The 22,294-nt window shown below is 52.5% G+C and overlaps 1 protein-coding gene across 1 annotated transcript in view; it reads right to left on the bottom strand.

Annotated features, from left to right (window-relative positions):
- Positions 1-22,294, bottom strand: part of USP36 (ubiquitin specific peptidase 36) — a 34,567-nt gene that overhangs the window by 3,211 nt on the left and 9,062 nt on the right. Inside the window, exons 5-18 of the mRNA XM_059998469.1 lie at positions 19,333-19,443; positions 18,576-18,678; positions 15,342-15,409; positions 14,808-14,878; positions 14,096-14,178; positions 12,785-12,896; positions 10,702-10,842; positions 10,006-10,106; positions 8,914-9,052; positions 5,850-6,515; positions 5,119-5,249; positions 2,961-3,545; positions 2,361-2,554; positions 521-622 (exon numbers count right to left, since the gene is read on the bottom strand). Of these exons, the coding sequence (XP_059854452.1) occupies positions 521-622; positions 2,361-2,554; positions 2,961-3,545; positions 5,119-5,249; positions 5,850-6,515; positions 8,914-9,052; positions 10,006-10,106; positions 10,702-10,842; positions 12,785-12,896; positions 14,096-14,178; positions 14,808-14,878; positions 15,342-15,409; positions 18,576-18,678; positions 19,333-19,443 (2,607 nt within the window). The remainder of the gene's footprint in view (positions 1-520; positions 623-2,360; positions 2,555-2,960; positions 3,546-5,118; positions 5,250-5,849; positions 6,516-8,913; positions 9,053-10,005; positions 10,107-10,701; positions 10,843-12,784; positions 12,897-14,095; positions 14,179-14,807; positions 14,879-15,341; positions 15,410-18,575; positions 18,679-19,332; positions 19,444-22,294) is intronic.

Here is a 22,294-nt window from a genome sequence, read left to right on the forward strand (position 1 = left end):
TAGGCCAGTCAGTGATCCCGTCACTTAAAAGCAAACACTGTTAACCCCGAATATTTAGTTCTTTTTAAGCCCATGCCCTCATTTGAGAAACAAAGACCTTGCGTTCTTTCTCCGAGTCCGAATTAGAAAAATAATGTTCTAAATAAAAACTTACAGCATGAGTGCTGGATGAGTTTTTCGGTCTGTTGCCTGCCCCGACTCTGGAATTCTAATGCTCTCCCTGGCTGGCCTGCCCTGCCCTGCCCAAACGCCCATGCTCTGCCCTCTCCCCGGCTCCCAGAGCCCAGCAGGAAGCTGCTCTGGATCCCCACCGCAGACAAAACCCGCCTGCAGGGCTCTTGATCTGCATACAATGGCAATGGGGTCAGAGAGGGTACAACAGACATGTACATTCCTCTTCCCATCTTCAGAGCCAAGCAATTCCTATGCACAAGGCTCAACACAGGAGGTCTTTTTCAGGCCTCTCTAGCTCCTCATAAGCCAACTGCAGAAGACAGAAGTCAAGTCTCAAAACCAGTACCTCTTCTCCCATAAGCTTTATCAGATGAATATTTGAGCAATTCCTGGACCACATCGGATTCTCTCTCTCTGTCCCAGGATACAAGAGGAGCCTGTCCCAGCCCTGCAATCAGAATAACATTTACATACATTAAAAATAAACCACCGAGGAAACACTTGTACACCTTTTATTTACAACAGAATTGCAGAACTTACTAATGACAAATTCTTTAGAGAATGTGTAAAAGCAAGCTCTTCCTGCCTGCCTGCCTGCCTGCCTGTGACAAGGGAGTTAACGATTATTCTTTCTCAAGAGAAGAGGTTATTGGTCCAAATCAACTCTGCAAAAGATGAAAACCTGAACACTGAAAACAAAACAAAAAACCTACAGGCAGCAGTGAGCCCTCGGTCTGACGGAGGAAGGGACGGGAGCTCCCCATGGAGGCTCCTTGCCTGCAGGGAAGGGGCAGAAACCGGAGCAGCGCGAACTGGAGGGACAAGGTGCCGCCGCCACCACCACCACCGCAGCTTCGCAGGGCAGCTCCCACCGCCCTGCCCGCAGAGAGCCTGGCCAGCAAGGACATCTGCACAGACAGCACTGACCACCCCTTATCAGGGCTCTAGAAACGACGTCTTAGCTGCTCCTGGCCTCTGCCCAGTCCCCCTAACCACCCACAACTGTCAGAATAGACTCACCTCCCTAAACACAAGCCTGACCTCATCTCTCTGGTCCACCAATTTGGCAATGACCTGGTGCCCTTCAGGCTCAGTGCTCTGAGCAGGACAGCGTCCACTGTCTGCCCCCGGCCTGTCCCCCACCCCCTCTCCAGCCGCTCCTCAGCACAGCTCGGGCCCGGTGGTCACGCGGAGCCACCCGCAACCCGGGCTCTGGCCTCTTTAGGGTCACAAATGCCTGCCCCAATTCTGGGATCATGAACAAACACACGGGGTGCTGGGCGTGCCTGCCGCGCACTTCCTGCTCTGCACTGGGCGGAGAGCCCTGGGGCCCGGCAGCACCTCCCGCTTGGCTGACGTGCTCACAAAGTGACCCCGTCTGACGACAGCCAGTCTCTGCAGCCTTTTCTCCAATGACACACGGGCTGCCTGAAGTGGCCATTCCTCACTGCCTAGCAATTAGTGCTTTTGCCGTGTAATTAATGGAATTCCGTGTTTATTCATGAATTCGTTTCTCCGGAGTTTGATAAACTACAAACCCATCCCCGGGAACCAGCGTGCCCCCAAAGCACCAACAGCAGACCCCAGACGATCCTGCACCTGGGGGCCCCTTCCTGAGGCGCTGAGGACCTTCTCTTCCCTCATTTAACAGACACATTCCACCAGGAGAGCCTGGTGAAACGGGCTGGCCCACTAAGGAAAAAGAAAACACAACGTGGACGAGGCGCTTGGTGGAGGCCTCAGCCCAGGCACGGCCACAGCACACAGAACCCCACTGCAAAAGGCCACACGATCTTCAGGAAGGCCGGCTACAAAGAGAGGCAGAGGGAGGTGAGCTTCTGAACCCAATGCTGCAAGTTCAAGTGGCAAAGAAAAACGCCAGGCTGGGCGGCCCAGGAGTAATTCCAGTGGGAAGGTTTAGATGGGAACAGCCCTGAACCAGAAGAAACACTGCGCTCACAGAACGTGTGAAGTTTACATGTACCCCATCTTTTCCTGCAGGGTAGTTTGGGCTGAACGATCTGCCAGGTCAGGAGGCCCGAGTGGGCAGACAGCTGGCACGAGGGCAGAGGTAAGAGGTCTTCCAGCGGGCCCCTCCCAAGGTACCGCACCTGCCTCTAGACGCACAGGGTAGGCTGGCTCCCACCCCCTGCTCCCCTGGCGTCCCCTCCCGGCCCAGTGCACACCTGTGGGGCCTCCAGGAGCCTGGCCATTCACAGCTGTCCCTGGCCTGCTCCCAGGGACTTCAGAGCCCCTCTGGCCCTCAGGCTCATTCTCTTCTACTTCCTGCTGTGACTCCTGCTTCCTTTTTTTCTTTCTCTTTTTCCTTGGTGATGCTGCAATAGCCTCTGGCTGGACGACATCTGAGGAAGAGCAGCTCCTAGGAAGTCAGAGTTGACAGTCAGCTCCTAGCAAACTGAGGCCCAGATACCCCGTGAACTCTGGTGCATGTGCCTCAGCCCTCCAGAGCCCCAGGAGACTCCACCCGAACCTGATCGGGACCTGCCCACGGCCACAGTCCAGAAAAGCACACAAATGCATTTTTAATCCGAGGCAAGTCCCACAAGGTGGACGACAGGACCCCAGCGCGGCCCGGCCCGGGTCACGGGACCTCCCAGCACCTACGGGGCTGGCCAGGTCCGGAACGCTGTTTCCACTCGCCACCCGCCTGGGACACCTGACGATACAGTCAGGTCCCAGAGGGCCGGGCAGCGCCTGTATTTCCAGACAGCACCCACTGGGAGTGGGCTGTGTGTGAGCGGAGGCGCAGGGCTCCCGGCTCTCACCCACGCCGAGGTGGGTGGTCCCGGCGGAGGCCGTCTTCTCCGCCAAGGCCCTCAGCTCCCTGCCTCCTCCTCTTCCTGCGGCTCACGCGGTGGCCGTCGCTCACGCATCCCACGGGCCAGCCGTTCCCCGGCTGCTGTCCGCCCTCTTCCTCCGGTCTGCCCGCCAGCGGCTCCGCCCGACCCTCCTTCCTATGTGCAGGGCTCCAGAGTGGCCCCGGCATGCGCCCCGCCTGCAGAGGGGAGGCGTCCGTGTCCCCCGTGTGCTTCCTCTTCCTCTTCCTCCTCTTCCTAGGAGGCCCTGGAGGGGCCGCCACAGCTGTGCAGGCCTCTGAGCCCTGGCCCTGGGTCTCTCCCACGCAGGTCTTTCTCTTCTTACAGAGACCCTGGGGGGGCTCGATGGCCTCTGGCAGCTGGTGTGAGGGGGCCCGGAAGCCCCCGTTGACCTGAGGCAGGGGCGCAGAGGCGGGCGAGTGGCTCTGTGGGTCTGATGTCCCGAGAGGCGGGGGGCTGCTGGACAGTGACGGGGAGTGGGGGCCAGGGGGGGGCTTCAGATGGCTGGATGGTCTCGGAGCAGGTGACACAGCCCTGTAGGGACAGTCAGGTAGTGAGGACAGGCTGAGCTCTCCCTGCCTGCCCTCCCTCGGCCCCTTCCCTCGCAGGTCAGGATTTTAAAAGACTTTCGCCTGTAAACCTCAGATATATGTACATTTCAGCGAACGTTAGAAAATACATGCTAACAAATTCAACTCTTAAGATCAAAGTTAATAAAAATCGTTACATATCTCTTAGTTTCTTGTCACCAGGCAGTTCAAAGTACTTTTGCAAACCCTAATGTTTCAGATTCTCCGTACAAATGTGTTGGGAGGAAACCTCCACTAAGCAATAAATGTCCAGCCTCCGCAAGTATCAGGTGTCTGAGCACAGGCGGTGAGTCTTATAAGAAAGGCGGCTGTGAGCCTACGCATCTTCCACTATTACCCTTCAAGGATTTTCCTCTGAAACTTGGGGTTCAGGAAAATCAGGGAAACAGACTTTCCAGTCAGATGATACAGCAAGACAAGTAAAGGGCAGGATCTAGAGCAAACCAAGTGAGACTCTTGGATCTCCTCCTGCCAGCTATGCGACCTTGGAAAAGTCAACTTTCCACTCTGGGCCACAATTTTCTCATCTGTGAATGTGTGACAATAAACCCATCTCCAAGGGTTGCTAATGAAGCAGGACTGTCTCAACATCATCTAAACTAGACAACAAACTCTGATGGCAACATACAAACTGCACTACTACATCACGCTACTCTGCGTTTTCTGGAATTAAAAAAAAAAAAAGTTATATGTCAAACAAACAAAGAAAAAATACCCAATAAATGTCTTGGACGTTTAAGGACCTAGCATGTGCAAAACCCCCGTGCCAGGACTGAGAGCGGGAGCGGGGCTGGACAAAGGGAACAGCGGGGCCCCGAACGAGGAGGGCAGGGAGGGCACGTTGGCGCCGCAGCAACGCCAAGCCCGCCCAAACCACCCCACGTCCTCGCGCCCCATCTTCCTTCGCTCCTTCCTCCCTCCCCAGCTGCCAAAGGCCTTGATAGCCCCTCAGCCTTCAAACAAGCCGTTTATCAGTAATTCTGGGCCTTTGGCCTTGGACTCACAAAGGAACACGAGCACCCCTGTACGGAGCGGGCCAGGAGGCGACAGCCCAAACCTCCAGGGGGGCATCTCCGCAGGAGCCTGAAAAGCTCCCAAAGAACCTCGCCTCCTGCAGCAGCCTCCGCAGCGCACGGGGGGCGCCTGAGTCCCCTCGGGAGGCCCTCAGGGCCAGGGTGACAGACCCCACCCCACCCGAGATAAGCCAGGGAGCACCGCTGGGAGACACAACCAGTGCACAGGACCCTGAGCTCACGCATGGTCTGTTCAAACACCCCCCCCCTTCCACTTCAGGGTCCTGTCACGGGGCTGGGGGGCCATAGGCAGATCAGCTCACAACACACGCATCACCACGAGCACGTGGCAGACGACGGAAGATGAAGACAGAGTAAAAAAGCCAGGGCCTGAGAGACCAAGCCGCCTCTGCCCCACTGAAGCCCCTTCAGCAGGAGGACAGAGGAGACACCGGGCAGACCTGTGTGCTGTCCCCACGGGGGAGGAGCAGCCGTCCTGCTTACCGGATTGTACTGACAGGCCACGTGGAGGCGACGACGGGGTGAGTGGGTTTCCGGGGGGAGGTGAGGTCGGAGGATGGAGAGAGGGGAGGTGGACGGAGGTCATTGCCGGTTGCCCTCCGCAGGGTGCTGGCCTGCAGTTATTGACATAAATAAAAACTTGGTGCTCTAAAAAAGGTTGCCGTGAGTGAAGAGAAAAAGTAAAAATAAAATAAAAATAAAATAAAAAATAAAAGAGCCCAGAAAGAAGGATGAGAGGACAGAAGAACAAAAAAGGGGGCGTGAGGGGTGGGAGAATGGTAGAAGAAGAATCAGAAGTGTTTTTGGTTAGAAACAAAAAGGAAAAAACGAAGGAAGTTTAAACAAAAATCTCAGTACGACAATTACATCACGGAGCTTCGAGGTGCACACAGAGGTGCCAGCCAGCCCGTGTCCCGCGCGTCCCCGTGCTCAGAGCTCCCTGCCGGGGCCCGTTCCCAGAGGCTCCCTTAGGACATCTGTCCACAGATGGAGACAGAGGACAGCTGTGTGGCCCTGACCCTCTATCGGCCACTGGCCTCATCCAATGACAGAGACGCCACAACCTGCCTGTGCCTGGACAGCCCTCTGCCACCTAGGGACACCCAACGTCTCAGCTCCTCGGGCGGCCAAATGCCCCTGTGCTGCCGCCCCACCCCCCAAACTACAATCGAACCCGCTCCCCAACCCCGACCGACACCCTCCCACACACCCACCTTCCTGGCAGAAAGGGCCAGCTTTTTGGCCGGCGGAGGAGACATGGTGTTAGCGGGCTCGGGGGAGGCGCTGCTCAGGTCGGGGCACTTGGCCTTCACCAGCTCCGCGTCCTCTCGGGCCGGCAGCACCTTGGCGGGGCCGGCAGAGTGGGTTCCCTGAGAATCGCCAGGAGGGGCGGCTCCACTCTGGGGTGCCGGGGGGGGCCTGGCGGGGCCACCACCAGCAGGGTGCTCAGGGCTGGAGGCCCTCCTCTCGGCAGCTGGACCCTCATCACCCACCTTGGGCCCGAGCCCGTTGGCGGTCCTGGCGGCCGGGGGCCGAGGTGAGGTAGAGAGGGTGGCCCTGCCGTCCCAGGAGCCGGGCCTGCGGCCCTCACACCTGCTGCCGCCCAGCTCGCCGGCGCCGGGGGGCCCCGGGGAGGTTTTGAGCGGTGGGGAGAAGTGCTGCAGGGGGGCTGGTTTCTTGACTTTCTTTCCAGGCTCATCCAGAACAGTCGGCACGTGGGGAGGCGTTTTGCAGGGCTTGGGGGAAGGGGACCCCAGGGGTGGCTTGGGAGGAGTGTATCCGTTCTGAGACTTCAGGCCCGACACAGAGCCATTCCTGGCAACGGGCACCCCGAGCTCTTCAGGGGTCTGAGGCTTCTTCATTGTCACAGGGTCTGGTCTCTAAAGGGGAGCAAAGCAGAGGAGGCGGTCAAAGCCGGAGGGAGCACAGCCGGCTGGCGGGGGCCCCACAAGGAGGCAGCAGGCAGGGGCTCTGAGGGGCAACTCTAGACAAATTATTTACACGGACACACGAGACAGATACTGTTACTTCTCTGCAGTATCTTCTGAGTTGCGCACGTACGGGTGTGCCTCTTTATAATTACCTTTACTACGAAAGCAGTACATGTTCATCAAGATTTGAGAAATACAAAAAAATAAAAAGGGAAAAAATTTACCAAGTTCCATCACCTAAACATAACCCTCCATTAATAGGCTGGTGTCTTCTCCCTTTGGGCTTTTCTTCTGACACAGGTGCACAGGAGCATCTCAGTTTCACCATATGCCGTTATCACCTTTGTACTCTGGCCCATCAACAAAGGTCTTTAATGTTTGACTAGCAACCATCTCATTGCATGAAGAGTTTATAAACCAGACTGGCTCCAGGTCTCCTTGACATGACCACTAAGGTGCTAAGTGCCCCATCCTTCTCCATACCACCGTCACAACTGGGTCTACGCCACTCACTCACCGAAATGCTCCCCGAGGCCTGCGTTGGTGCTGTTTACCACGACATGCCACCTCCACCCCCAACCAGGTCAGGGTCTTAGAGACTATGTGCTGAAGGAATGGTCAAAAGACTGAATCTGGGGGCTTCCCTGGTGGCGCAGTGGTTGGGAGTCCGCCTGCCGATGCAGGGGACACGGGTTTGTGCCCTGGTCCGGGAAGTTCCCACATGTCGCGGAGCGGCTGGGCCCATGAGCCATGGCTGCTGAGCCTGCGCGTCCGGAGCCTGTGCTCCGCAACGGGAGAGGCCACAGCGGTAAGAGGCCCGCGTACCGCCAAAAAAAAAAAAAAAAAAAAGACTGAATCTTCTTCTGTACTTAGTACTCCACGCTAATTTTTTAGAAATGGCATTACTAGGCTGTTAATATTTTCATAAATTAGGATGCATACTGCCACACTGCACTTACTGTACTCTTGCCGGCAACAATTTTTTCCCAAAACACTTGCTAATTTGATACTATTTTGAATCGCTTAAACATCCGTACCCTCTGCACAGGCAACAGACTGGTTTTACGTCACTTAGGCCATTATTTCTTTATTAGCATTCTTCCTAAAATGAATAATCTTCCCGCTGTGCTGCAAAACCTGTTCACTTATTGAGCACTTAAGTACATGGAACTTACACAACGTTACCTAGAGTAAAATAACTTTTGTGCAACTGCAGTGTATTTGGGAAGTTATTTTCATGATGAAAACACGCAGGGTCAGTGAAGAGGCCTTGCGGTGGCCTGACCAGGGGGTGGGGTGGGGGGCAGGCGTGGGGGGGGGCATGCTCGCCCTCAGGCACCCCCATGCCCGTCGCTGTTCCTCTGAGCAGCACCCAAGGCTTCTGGCTTTCCTGCTCTGGCCACAGTGACCACCACCTTCGCAACCAGGTCATGGCATGTCATTGCTACGTCAACTCTAATGCTTCTATTTCAGCTTCTATTTTCTTGAATGTTGGAAAGGAAACAGATTTGCATAAATGACTAAAACCCCTGTAGACATGTGAAGGCCCCGGCAGCCTGTGTTTGGATTTGATCTTCATACTGAAGGGAAAGGATCACAGAAGTAGTCAACAGAGAGGGCCGTTCTATTTTTGAATTACGAATTACGTTATAAGGAAACTGCTATTATCTTATTAATAAAACTGAGTTCTTAACTTTTTTTAGTACAAAATTTCAAATACATACGAAAATAACTTCAAGGGTATTCCTTAATTGTTAACACTTTACCACATTAGCTTTCCTGCTCTCTCTCCTTCTGCATATATACATGTGTACGTATGTACGTATATATTTTCCTAACTATATGAGTTAAATTTTAGACACGACGTCCTTTTACCTCCATACACACCCACGAGTATTCCTAAAAACAAAGAACGTTCTCTTAGCATAACCACAGTATAATTATCAAAATCAGAAAATTAACACTGGTACAAACTACTCACATTTTTAGTATTAAAATGTGCGGATAAAATATTTTTTTCCCAGATGCTTAAGGCCAGAGGTTTGCTTGGGAAACCTGTCACTGCACTTCCGCGTGGCAGCTGCTCTAAGGTGGGGACACACTGGGAGCTCTAAGTCTTGATTTGCTGAGTCAGGTTTTCTCATCACTGTCCCCCTCTTCCTTCTCACCATTGTTGGCTCCGTGACCCACTTCAGAAAGAACGTGGAATACAGCAGGACTGCTGTCTGCACTCTCCTTCCATCGGGCCGAGCTCCCCAGCACGAAGAGGTCTGGGGGCTCCACGATCCCCTGAGAGGCACAGGCACGAAGAACGGCAATGATTACATCGATCCTCTTAAACAAGTACCTTTCCAGTCACTGATGAGGATGTGGTCCCATTGCTGATATTCTTCCTGCTGTGGTCTGGAACCACCCTGGGGTGGCTGGGAAGGGAGGAGGCTGTCCTGCAGATGGAGCCCTCAGGACTCTTCTTAGAGCCTGGAATCCTGTCAAAGGAAGAGAACGAAGTCAGGGAGTGCCTTACTAAAGCCGCAGAGGCTTTACCAAAACTGAGTGTGAGAAGGAATCAGAATACAGAAGTCAAGGTTACAATTCCATTCCTAAAAGAAAAGGGCAGGCAGGGAGTTCCCTGGTGGCCTAGTGGTTAGGATTCCAGGCTTTCACTGCAGTGGCCCGGGTTCAATCCCTGGTCTGGGAACTGAGATCCCACAAGCCATGCTGCACGGATAAATAAAAAAAGACAGGCAAAGGCAGAAAAACAGCCAGAGGGAACCATGACTGTCCCAACGTGCTTCTCTGAAGCTGACTTCGCCCTTAAACCATGAGAACTTACTACGCAGCCTCAGATTCTGCTCAATGTAAGCAAAGAGCAAATTACTCAGTTCTTCCGAGATTATTAGAGTCTCAGTCTATCAGAAAGCCATCCTGGAGCAGCAAAACACCTCCCTGCTCCACATCCTCATCCTCCAGGTCGGTGACAATCAGTCCCAAGAAGAGGCACCTTCCAAAGGCCTACACCCTCTGACTACTTAGCCTCTACCCCCTGACAACCTACCTCACTGCCCACCGGGATCACTTTCCCCAGAGGCAGGTCTGTACGCCAGCCGATAGCCAGATGGAAGGCATCTAATGTGGGGCAATGATGTAATAGACAACCTTCCAATTTACATTCAAAGCCACCTCACTGTGGGGCAGATGGACTCCTGCTCTGACCTTCCCACAGGCTCTGGCTTTGACTCAACAGCCAAGTGGGCGTGATCTAAGTGCCCTTCCCAGTGGCCGCTCTCCACGACACCTGACTGGCAGGAGAGCTGCTCCAAGAGCTTCCCTCCTGCAGAATTCCAGTCACTTTCATGCAGGGAAAGGCCAGGGAGGCCGGTCGGGGCGAGAGCAGAGTGAAGGCGAGCGCTCTGGGGGGTGGGGGTGGGGAGCCGGTTACCGCAGGTAGAAGAGGACGTAGGCCTGCTGGTTCAGAACCACCTTGATGTTGCTGGAGTGGACAAAGGAGTCGTTCATCTGGTACCACTGTCCATTGCTTGCCTGAGCAGCGCAGGGTGTGGACGAAACAAAACACAACGATCAACACTTCTGCGATCCTTACTTTTAACAAGGGAAGGAAAAAACCTTTTAGCTGCCACATGTATCCCAGTGCTGATGAACTAACTAGCAATGATTTCATAAAATGTCAAGTATCCCTCTAACTTTGAATGTGCCCCTGAGTGTGCTGGAGTCCCCCTTCCTTCCTGGCACCCCAAAAGATGCGAGCCTTCCTTGTGGAAGGCTATTTTGACAGGTCTGCTCAGCACAGCCTCTCCCACCAATATCTGGCCTTCTGAGACTTCTCCAGGGGGTCTAAGGACAGGGCACTGGCAGCAGCCCCCCTCCAGTGTCTCATCGCAAGGCCAAGAGTGGGACAGATCCTGGTGAGACAGGTTTAAAACACGTCTTTGCACTCCACGAAGAAACAACAACAGGACCTGGACACAACCACAAAACACGGCCACTTTCCACAGAATAAACATTCTGCAGAGGTCGCATCTGGACTTGTGCAAACAGGCACCGCAAACCTGCCCCCCGGAGGTAGCACGCGTACCACCACCTAAGACAGCCTGACACCAACACAGGAGCCACTGACCTTCACGTAGCAGTAATAGTGCCCGGCGTGGCAGCTATAGCCCGAGTGGACCAGGACAGCATACAGTCCGTACATGACAGGCTCACCATTACTCTGGGACATATACGGACGGATGTTCAGGAATTCCGGATATCCCACATCCTGTTTGAAAAGCCAAGGAAAAGGCAATTACAATTCACCATTGGGAGTAAGGGTCACCTTGCCCTCTCCATCAGCTGGTCTTTAACAATGTGGGGCAATGGGCACACAGCAAGGCTGAGGCGGGGGCCTCCCTTAGTCAGTGATTAGAAAAGAAGCAGAAAAGTGCAGTCTTTCTATGGAAACTCTATGGAATTTCTATGAGAAACTCTTACTTTATTGTCTTGACAAGTGGTTTATGGTCTCCTATCTTAGCCGTGCATCCCAATTAGTTCTCTCACTACCTGGGTCCCACATGTGAAAGGAGAAGAGTTGTTCATTCTCCTCCCTGCCACCATGCAGGAACACTGCAAGGGGAGTACAGGGGGACAGCGCTGGGAGTCAGGGCTTCAGGAAAACAGGTGCTGACTGCACACGGCTAATTGAAACAGCAGGTTAAAATTTTAATGGAGTAGCTCAGGATGCAGGTCATGCCATAAGTTATTTTAGAAATCAACAATCTTTCATAAGAAAATATTACCAAACATGATCTTTGAATGATACAGATATAACATACTTGCATTTCTGCCTGTGCACATATAGACTTTTAAAAAAATGAAGTACAGTGACTTCCCTGGCAGTCCAGTGGATAACACTCCACACTTCCACCGCAGGGGGCACGGGTTCAATCCCTGGTCTGGGAACTAAGATCCCGCATGCCGCACAGTGTGGCCAAAAAAAGAAGTACGGTTTACACAGAGTGAAAATAGGAGTACAGTTTGGTGAGTTCTGACCAGTGTACACTGATGGTAACCTACACTCCATTCAAGAGACAGACACGGGCCCAGAAAACCCGCTTCTGTCCAGTAAGTGCCCCTATCTCAAGCACCCACTGTTCCAAGTCCTACGGCAAGTGGTTACTTCTGCCTGTTCTTGGGCTTCATACAGCTGGTACCTGTTTGTCTGGATCAACAGAATGTCATGATATTAACCGACATATCTTTTCCTGTCTATTGACAATCTCAAAATCTCAAAAGCCAACACACCCAATAGGCTCAGGAGCCCCAGTCCAATCTTGCTAGACATGGGGCCAAAATCAAACAGACCAGTTTCTCAAACTGTGTCCTAATGGAAAACTAATTCCAGGAGATTTTATGGCGGAACGTGAGATCCTCAGGGCAGAAGCGACACGACCTCATTCAGCACTGATTATCTCCCACTGATTTCCCAGTGCCTCGCACGGCACGGTGCAATGTAAGCCCAAGTGTTAGAACGGAGGAATGAGCGACACCCTCGGTAACTGAGTTTAGTAAATTCCTCTTGGAGATTCAAAATACGACACAGCTTAATAAAGGCTCTGAGAAGGTCTGCAATTAAAAAGAACTATTTTAACTTGGGCTTGGCGTTTCCCAAACTCGGCTGAACACAGAACACGGAACACTTTTTTTCAGGGTACCATACTACCGTTCTGCAGAACACCAGTTTGGGAAATGCTGACCTAACCACTACCACTGCCAGTGAGAAGACTGAAAGCTCAGACAAGTGCCTCGCCCCAAACCACACAGCTAGGCTCTACCAACCGAGAACACATCTCCAGGCCCTTATGAGGCAAGGCATCTTCTATTAAAACACCACTGTGCAAAAAAGTAAATTATTACACTCCACAAAAAGGCACGGCATGCAGCTGCACCTGCTTTAGAGACAAACAGGACATGGAGCACAGTGTTCACCACACTGATTTCTTGGGCCACCCAGACCTTCTACAGCAGGAACACCCCAAGCACAGGAAGATGCTGGGAAAAAAAATGTTCTTGAACTTGACTGCATAATGATCATTTAGGGATTTTGCAAAAATGTGGACTCCTGGGCCCTGTCTTCCAGGGATCTGAATCCACTCAGTCTGGAGTAGAGCCTGGAATCTTTCAGAAAGCGCTGACCAAGCAGCCTGGGCGCTGTGAGTGCTCACCTTGGTGATCTTCCCCCCGCTGAAGTTGGCAAAGCGCTTGAGTGAGAGTGTCAGGACGTTGGACGTCCTGTGGATGGTGAACCGCTTGCTGGCCGGAACCTTCTTCTTGCATCTGCGAGGAAGGGGAGAGGAAGAGCTATCAGCTCATGCTCTGAGGACTGCTGTCCTCACACTAGGTCAGTATCAGAATATCAGGAACTGCACTTTAAATAAGGGGTCTTCTTAAATGAGACTGTGCCCTCCGCACCCCTAAAAACCAATCAACACCACTTAAGGAAAGGAAAGCTACGGCAGGGCCACCAGGACTAGAGAAAAGGTGGAGATTCTAAAGCAAAAACAAAGTACTTTCCCAATGAGGAGACTAAAGAAGATGCATGGAAAAGTAACTTTGGGCTATAACACAGGAAAAGCAAATTCGAGCAGATGTGGCCAAGAGATAAACAGGCAGGCAGGAAATCACCGAAAACAAAGCCAGAAGACAAGGAAATGAAGGGGGAGAAGACAGAGGCAAAAGTGAACAGCTTCTAGAGCCAAAGGAGGTGAACTAAGAGGGATAAAAAGCAGGGTTCAGGCACAGAATCATCCCCCTGAAAAGCACAGTGAGAAAACTTTCATTAGTGATTACAGCTCTCAAATGACCTGGATATAAAGTAACACAGCCACACACTGAGACTGCACAACCCTAAAGCGGACGAGGTCAGTCACAACTGCTGAAACGGAAAAATGCCGAGGACAACTCAAGTCAAAAACGGAAGCCACAGAACACGGCTTTTCGAGGAAGCAGGACGGCCTCCGGAGCAGACGGCCATGTCCAGTCACTCCACTTCTGTGCCTCAGTTTTCTCCTCCTGTGAAATGGGGGTAATAACAGTCCCTGCTTCACGAGTGAGTGCACGCGAGGCCCTCAGAACAGGGACCAGCACGGAGTAAGTGCCACATAATAAACAGCAGCTATGACAACCACAGCTATCCCTCCATCTGTGTTGTTTAAAGGTTTTCAGTTTTTTTTTGTTTTTTAAAGGTTTTCAGTTTTAAGACACATCTACACCACTCAAGAATGTGGACAGTGACTGGGAGTTCCCTGGTGGTCCAGGGTTAGGACTCGGCGCTTTCACTGCCACGGCCTGGGTTCAATCCCTGGTCGAGTACTAAGATCCTGCAAGCCGTGAGGCGTGGCCAAAAAAAAGAAATGTGGACAGTGGTCACCTCTGAGGGCTAGAGGGAGGGAGGGGACGGCAGCCGTGTCAGGTTAGGTGACATATTTTCTTTCTGGCTGGCTTGATCTTTTTGCCGCGAGCAAAACGAAACTTACTTCGCACACATATAGGCATTCTCTCCACTCAGGACATCTGGTTTCACAAAAAGTTCCAGGGCACGCACGATATTTGCAGCTTGCTGAGAAGGACAAAAACAGGGAATAGAACAAAGAGCGGAAGAAATAGGCTGACTCTCCAGAAATGCCAAATGTAAGGTCTTTTTCAGGCTGACGCAGCAAATCACAACATTTCACTTGCATAAGAACTGGCCTGCTAGCTGCCACCTTCTGGGAGTCAGAACATGGCAAAGGAACAGGGAGCCAGGCTGTTACCCCTCCTCTGTTGACGAGGATCACAGCCCCGGGGGTTTATCAAGGCCTCAGAGGGTCCAGTCCAGACCTCAGGCTGAGGTGAGCTCACCTCCTGCAGAGCTCGAGCAGGGAGAAAGGAAGGCCGCTCCGAAATGAAATGCGCAGCCTGTGAAAGCTCCCGCAGCACCCTGGACCTCCCTGCTCAAGCCCTGCACTCAGTGTGGCCGCCATTCATGCCTCAGGGCACAAAACTGCATTATTTTCCCTCTTCTTTTTGAAAAAAATAGAACTCGCAGGGGAAAATGGCTAGGAAGAAATACACGAAAATGCAGGACTCCAAGTATTTCTTTCCTGATCTACCTGGATCACATGCCCTCATAGGTTTTTGTTCTTTGGGGTCTTTGCCCTCTGGCCTCCCTGTCCTAATGCAAACGAAACAGCATGACAGGGTCTATACCCGAATCTCCAGTGCCACATCCAAGTAGGGATCGTAGGTGTCTGAGACGCTCTTGCACACGGAGCACTTCACTGCGAGAGAACAAGGGGGGCAGTGGGGTGGGTGCAGGGCCTCCAGGGCACCACCCCGTTTCCAAGTCTGAGAACTGGAGGCAGACCACCAGCTCACCAGCCCCCTGAAATCTTGGGATGGAAAGTGCTCAGGAGGAGACGAGGGCACACCCCGAGGTGCCTTCCCAGCCTGGCCAGCTGCCCCAGGGGTGCTCACTCCCACGCCAAGGGCAGCGGCCACATCTGAGCAACTATGGAGTCTGAGGAAAAGGAACACCACCCGCATCCACAGGCTCCTGATGCTTTGCTCCAAACCCCCTCCCAGGAACAGGGCCCCCAGCAAAGCAGCAGGTGGGGCTGCGGAGCACAAGCCAGGCTGCAGGCCTCCTGGGCCTGGTGGGTCAGCCTGGGCGCCAATACCAAGCCTTTCTGGTTAATACTCTAATCCCCAACAAGAAGGGGCAGGGAACGTTTCTCCACTTACCTCGTGATCGGAGATAGCCTCCAAAAATCTGATGGACCAAAGTCGTAGCCTGCGTCTGACGATCCAACCTGCAGAAAGGCTATGACCTTCAGGGGGAGGACAGGGGCCAAGAAGCAGGCCGGCAGCCCCGCCAGCCCCTGTGCTGTTACCCGCTCAGTGCGAGGATGGGAAAGGTCCCACCTGGTCAGCGGCAGCTCCGCCCCAAGGCCTCCGCACGCGCTGACCCGCGTGGCCTGCTCCCCACAGCCGCCGCCTCACCTCCCACGGCATGGGGAGCAAGAGGCCGGATGGACCTGTACGTCACCCCACCCCCGGCCCACCCCTCCCCACTCCAGCTCAGCCCCACAGTCCCTCGTGGGCACCGCACACACGCACCTCTGGGAAAGGGAGCGCAGGGTGAGCAGGGACAAACTCCCCCTCTGAACCCTCTCAGCAGGACAGCAGTGAGCACGGGCGTGGGCTTTAGGGTCCGGAAGACCTACATTCAAACCCCCAGCCCCAGAGCCGCGAAGCAGAGCTCCAGAGAGCACCTAGCGCAGCGCCTGCACCCACAGCGACTCACGTAACGAAGATTCTGGAAACAATACCCTACGTCTAGCCTCTGCTCCTGGTTTTGCTTGCAACCCACCGAATCTGATCCACTCCTCTGCAACTGTCCTGAGTCCCCGAGACCTCCAGGACACAAACGCAGCTAACCTTTTGGTCTTTTGGGCCACAAAAGCACTACGTGGCAAGGCCCATTCCCTGCCGGGAAGAGCTTCCCCGTGTCCACCCAGACCCCAGTCTCCTGCCCACCACCTCCTGCAGGTGCTTCTGCCTCCCGGGCGGGGGCGGGCGGCGGCGGCGTGCTGCTAACCCGGCACCTCCCTCCGCAGGCGGCCACCTCCCACCACCAGCAGAGCGAGCCAGGCACCCTGGTCTCAGCCTCCTGTTCAGGCCACACGACTATTCATGGCTGCGCTGCCCAGACGCACTGAGGAGTATAGCTCCAAAACACGTGGGGGACAAACAAAGGGTCAGCAGATTTCTATTCTGCACGTTAGGAAAAGAAAACTCAGCTGCTACCTTCTATGCTGTCACCACCACTCATCAAAGAAGGGACATTTTAGGTCCCCAAACTAGCGAGGACATAACCTCAGAGCAGACTGAAAGCCTCTGGGTGTGATGCAGCTGCTGAACTCCAGGTCGCCCCCCGGTCACCAGAAGCCCGTTAGGACAGGAGCCCAGAGGACCACACAGGGCGCACCCTCGGTTCAGCTGGAAGCAGGGACAGCGCAGACATTCAATCACCCAGAAGTAGGAAAATAAAGCCAGATCAAAAAGTTATCCCAGACGCTCCCACCGAGCGTCCCAGAGGAAGGGAGGGAAAGGAGAAGGGACGAGGGGACCTGAGGCCTGTGCGGCACCTCCTATAAGGTGAGGCTCCCAAGCGTCCTGGCAACAGGATGTGGCTGGGAGGCAGCCCCCAAGGCAGCAACTCAGCGGGAGGAGGCAGGCAGGCTCCTTGGGGAGCAGGGGATTCAGGGCAGGAGAACGAAGGGGAAAACCAGGGTCCTGAACAAGGAACATAAAAATACTGAGGCCACAAGCCCCTTCTGCCCCCAGAGGAAAAGCTGCCCACTCCAGCGTGTGCTTCGCTGTGTGGCCAGAAGGGGGCGCCCGAAGCAAGAGCCGAGCGAATCGCCAAATCCTCGTGATACGGAAGCAAAGGCGGTTGCGGTAGAAAATGGTGAAGGAGACTTGACACCCTACCTGACTAGAATCAGCCCCCCGGAAGCAACATGAAGCAGGAGAAGACAGCGACACAAACTCCAGGCTGAACTGAAGACCCCAAACAAGCATGTGGGGAGATGGAAGAACACCACGAACACGCCTTAAAACGAAGATAAAACGACCAAAAGGAGGGAAAGTTCACTGAACTCAGGAAAGAAACGAAGACTGAACTTCGAGGGGCACATGGAGGAGAGACTCAAAGGAGATGGAGTGAGGGGCACAGGAAGCAGGGGTGCAGGGGTGTGCGGTGCAGCCGTGGGGAGGGGGCGGCTGAGACATGCGAACACCAACAACCCGGCACCCGAAAGGGCGCCGCACCATCAAACACATAAGCAGAACACGAGAGACACTCCCAGGCGCTAAGCGGAAAAAAGGGCCTTTAACACAAGCAAAAGCAATGCCATCGTGTGTTCCCGAGGGGAGAGTCACTTCCCAATCAGTGCGGGGCCACCAAAGACAGACCACTTTACCGGGCTACGGGTCAGGTTTAATGACATCAGAGTTTCATCCGCTGAAACAGAGGTTTCCCATCCTCATGGCTACAACTCAACTAACTTTCCCAAAGGGTGTTCCAGATATGACTCCTGAGTTGTATTTCCAGAGTCCAGGACTCAGTTCTATTCCAAGCCTAGGCAGCACTACCTGCCTCCTTTCTTCTCTCTGAACCCAAAAACCCAAGAATGATACAAAAACACTGTTGACAGTAGCTGTTTTACAAAAGGGAAGACTAAGCAACCAACCATAAATCCGTCATGTGCATTTACCTCCGCTCTCAAATTTGGGCAGAGTGAAACCTCAGAAATCATGATCTCCTTACCCTCAAGTTTTCCTGCAGCCTTTCAAGTTCTTCCATAAAGACATCATAATTCCTACCACCCCATCCTCAGTACCAAAATAATGAGGTGATTTTTAAAAGATGGGAAAAGTCCCTGTCAGTAGCGTAAGATCCTCGAAGAGATCTATTAAAGCATTTCCCAGGACTTCCCTGGTGGCACAGTGGTTAAGAATCCGCCTGCCGATGCAGGGGACACGGGTTCGAGCCCTGGTCTGGGAAGATCCCACATGCCACGGAGCAACTAAGCCCGCGAGCCACAACTACTGAGCCCACATGCCACAACTACTGAAGCCCGTGCGCCTAGAGCCCATGCTCCACAACAAAGAGAAGCCACCACAATGAGAAGCCCGCGCACCACAACGAAGAGTAGCCCCCGCTTGACGCCACTAGAGAAAAGCCTGCACACAGCAACGAAGACCCAACACAGCCAAAAATAAATAAATAAACATTTAAAAAAAAAAGGCATTTCCCTCCATGAGTTGCTGGGACAGAGATGGCCACCACTTGCCCTGCAGCAGGAGAAGCCCTTTCCTGGGAAGCAGTGCGACCCCTTGCTGGCGCTTCAGCTCAGGGCCACGGGGCTAAGGTCCACAGAGGCAGCCTGGGGTGGGGGGAGGAGCACGTACTTGGCACAGCCGCTCAAGCAGGCCTTCTGCATGGCGTCAATGGTGTACCGCAGAAACTCGTGTGCGTCCTCTTGGTTCCCGAAGCGGAAATGCCGGGCGATCTCTAAGGAGGAAAGGAAGAAGCATCAGGCCGGAAGGGAAAAGCTCCTGCCTGCTCTCCAAACGTCCCACTCCTGTCGGTCTCATCACCAACTCCTAGCAGACCCAGGACTAAACCCAAGCGAGGAAAAGGAGCCTGCCTGGCTTCCTACATCCCAGGTACCACCCTCACGGCAGTTATCTTCTCAATGAGACCTAAGGGCTTAAACCCTCTACACTTAACAGAAAGCACGAATGAACACCAAGCATTAAGGATATGAGATCCACTGATGAACTAAAGCTGGTTTTCCAGGAGCCAATACAGACCATGGCAGATTATCACTATGTCATCGCAATACAACTTACACCGGCTTCAAAAACCAATGAGCCCATCTTTTCTGCTAAGGGAGATATCTGACTGCCACAGCACATGGACACTGGTCTCTCCGACGTTGAGAAAAGGCCCCGCAGCCCTTCCTTACCTGCTCCCCACCTCCAGGCCCATGACACACAGCTCCCGGCCTGGCCAAAGCCGCCTGATCTTCAGGGCGGGGACCACCACCACCTGGTGTGGACTCCTCCACATCCAGCCCCAGGGCTCGCTTAGTCTGCTACACTCTGTGCGTGCAGCCTCCCGAGCCCTCCCTTCTGCCCCCCGCCAGAAGGAAGCCGCTCTTACTTCTGAGGTCTCGGATGAAGGACACGGGCTTGATGGCGTTGCCACTGTTGGCGAAGGCCTGGATGATGTGGTTCTGCATGACGCACAGCATGCAGAAGCTTCCCTGGTGACCTGCGGGCACGGACAGGCGGTCGTGGTAAGGCGAGAGCTCCCAGGAGAGCTGACGACATGGCCTCCCGCCCGGCAGAGACAGCAGGAGCCCGACAGCCCAGCCCAAGCTCCCACACCGCCTGCAGCACCCGGGACCCGGTCTCTCCACAGTTGCGGGCTCGGCTGCAACCCAGCCCGAGGAGTCTGAGTTTTCAAGCACCGTTTAGAACAATGTTTTCTCTGACTTCCAAACTGCATCACATGGTCAACAGGCTAGAATATTTTGGGCTTCCTGACACCTGCTTCATGTGCTCTTCAGTGTAGGAACCTCTGCTCTGGTTTCCAGGAGACACAGGGGCTCAGCCAGCTCTGGGGAGACCCCGGGCACGTGCTCCCCCAGCCTAATGGCCTGACTCTGCAGCTCTGGCGCCCCAAGCGGCCCCAGGCGACACCTACATGGTGGGGACGGATCCATAAAGACCAGCGGTGGGCCACACAGAGCCCCCAGGCTGCGGCCAGTCCCCATGCTCTGGATAAACTATCTGTCCCCCAGGAATTAAGCGAGATAGCATTATGCTTCTACCTCTACTTACAATTATGATCTTAAATACACAGAGAAGAGCAAAGACTACAACCCATTTTTGGTGATTTTTCAGTCAAGTACTGGTGTGATAGTTGAACTCCCCTCTCAACCTCTCACAACCCTGTTCCCCACATGCTTCATCCTTCTCCCCAACCAGGTCACCACTGTTCCCATTCATGGATTCACTGTATTCCACACGTGGCACTCACTCACCAGGATACTGCAGCTTCATGTTTAAGCTCACTCTCTATAAACTGTAACAAACTGCTCTTTAATCCCTGCTCCAGATCACAGTTCATCCACACGACCCCCCTTTTCCTGCATGCCAACCTCCCCGCCTTTTCCTGCTATCACAAACGCTGTGGTGAATGGTCCTTGTGCGCATGTCAGTTTCTCTAAGGCATATACCTACAAGATACATTTCTGGGTCCAAGGGCAAGCACATCTTTAGTTCTACAAGATACTGTAGTCGTGTATATAGCGCACGACCTTCCTCAACAGACCCAGCGCCTAACACAAAATTCACACCAATCCATTATTCTCCCCCTGAACACCTCCAATCACCCAGTTACTTAGACCTATCTCAAATTAAAAAATGAAACAGCATGCAGCCTGTTTACCATATACACACAAAAAAATCCTAGTATCTACAAACGAAAAGGGCACACGTTGGTAAAGACGTTGAGAAACTGGAACCCCTGTACACTGTTGGTGGGAATGTCAAATGGTACAGCCACTATGGAAAACAGTATGGTAGTTCCTCAAAAAATTAAAAATAGAATTCCCATATAATCCAGTAATTCCTCTTCCAGGTATTTACCCAAAAGAAGGGAAAGCAGAGTCTCAGAGATACTCGTACACCCACATTTATAGTATTATTCACAAGAACCAAAATGTAGAAGCAATCTGAGCGTCCATTGACAGACGAATGGATAAAGAAGGTGGTCTATACATAAAGTGGAATATTACTCAGCCTTAAAAAGGAAAGGAATTCTGACACCTGCTACAACAAAGAGAAACCTTGAGAACATTATACTAAGTAAGCCAGTCCTAGAAGGACAAGCACTTGTGTTTGTGTTACATGAAGTACCTGGAGCAGTGAGAGTCACCGAGACAAAAAGTAGGATGGAGGGTACCAAGGATGGGGGCTGGCGGGGGGCGGGTGTTTTTAATGGGGATGGACTTCCAGTTTGAAAAAGTCCTGGAGATGGATGGTGGTGATGGTTGCATGACAGTGTGAATGTGCTTAATGCCACTGAACTGTACACTTCAAATGGTAAATTTATTTTTAAATGGTAAATTATGTTATATGCACTTACCATAATGCAAAAAAGTTTAATTTTTAAAAATTGCTAGTATTTACACAAAAAATTCTTCTTGGAGGGAAATCAAAAAACCATTCATGTGATTAATGCCTTTACATGAAGGAGAGGCTTTTATTTTTCATTTTAGAGTTTTCTCAACTCTATATCCATTCATTACTTTTATTTTTTAAAGGGCAATAATTGTGGAGAAGGCTCAAATTAAGGCAAAAAACCTAATGTTATTTAAGATAACAAACGTTAAGCAAACAAAAAGAGCTCCCATTTACAAAATCTGATTCATGTTAAGATACTCCTATGAAAGTCGTGTGGAAATTAAGCCTCTAATCATTATCTAAAACGCTGAGACTTTTAGACTAATAAATCATCACTCTTAAATAGGGCAACTGGGAACTCCCTGGTGGTCCAGTGGTTAGGACTCGGTGCTTTCACCGCCAAGGGTTCAATCGCTGGTCCGGGAACTAAGATCCCGCAAGCCTTGTGACTCAGCACAAAAAAAAAAAAAAAAAAAAAATAGGGCAAGTAACAATTTCACCCAGAAATACCTGAAACAGGATTTCCCAAATCCCTGGTAATGCGCAAGTTTAATTTTAAAAGCCCGTGGACACTTTGTCCAGGTAATTTAGGAAAATATATCATAAAAGTTGTATCCATGATTTGGGGGACACTACTACTTAAATTTGGGGAAGAAGGTGCGAAAGAATAGGATTTAATCCTCCTGGATATTTTACAGTGTTTATTTTGTGGATAGATCCTGAAGTGGTCCAGGCACGTTGCAGGACTGGGGCTCTGTGCAAGCAGCCCCTTGTCATGTTCAAGCCATACTTCCCTGGACCCTTGAGAATCTTCAAACAGTGAATTCGAGGAAGAGAGGACAGCCCAAGCCCACTTAGGGGTCACCTGGGGATCCAGTCAGGTGCCAGGAAAAAAATATTAAAACTTCTCTTAATACATTTTACTCTAAAAA

Source organism: Delphinus delphis, chromosome 19 (genome assembly GCF_949987515.2).
Source record: "Delphinus delphis chromosome 19, mDelDel1.2, whole genome shotgun sequence".
Taxonomy (NCBI): domain Eukaryota; kingdom Metazoa; phylum Chordata; class Mammalia; order Artiodactyla; family Delphinidae; genus Delphinus; species Delphinus delphis.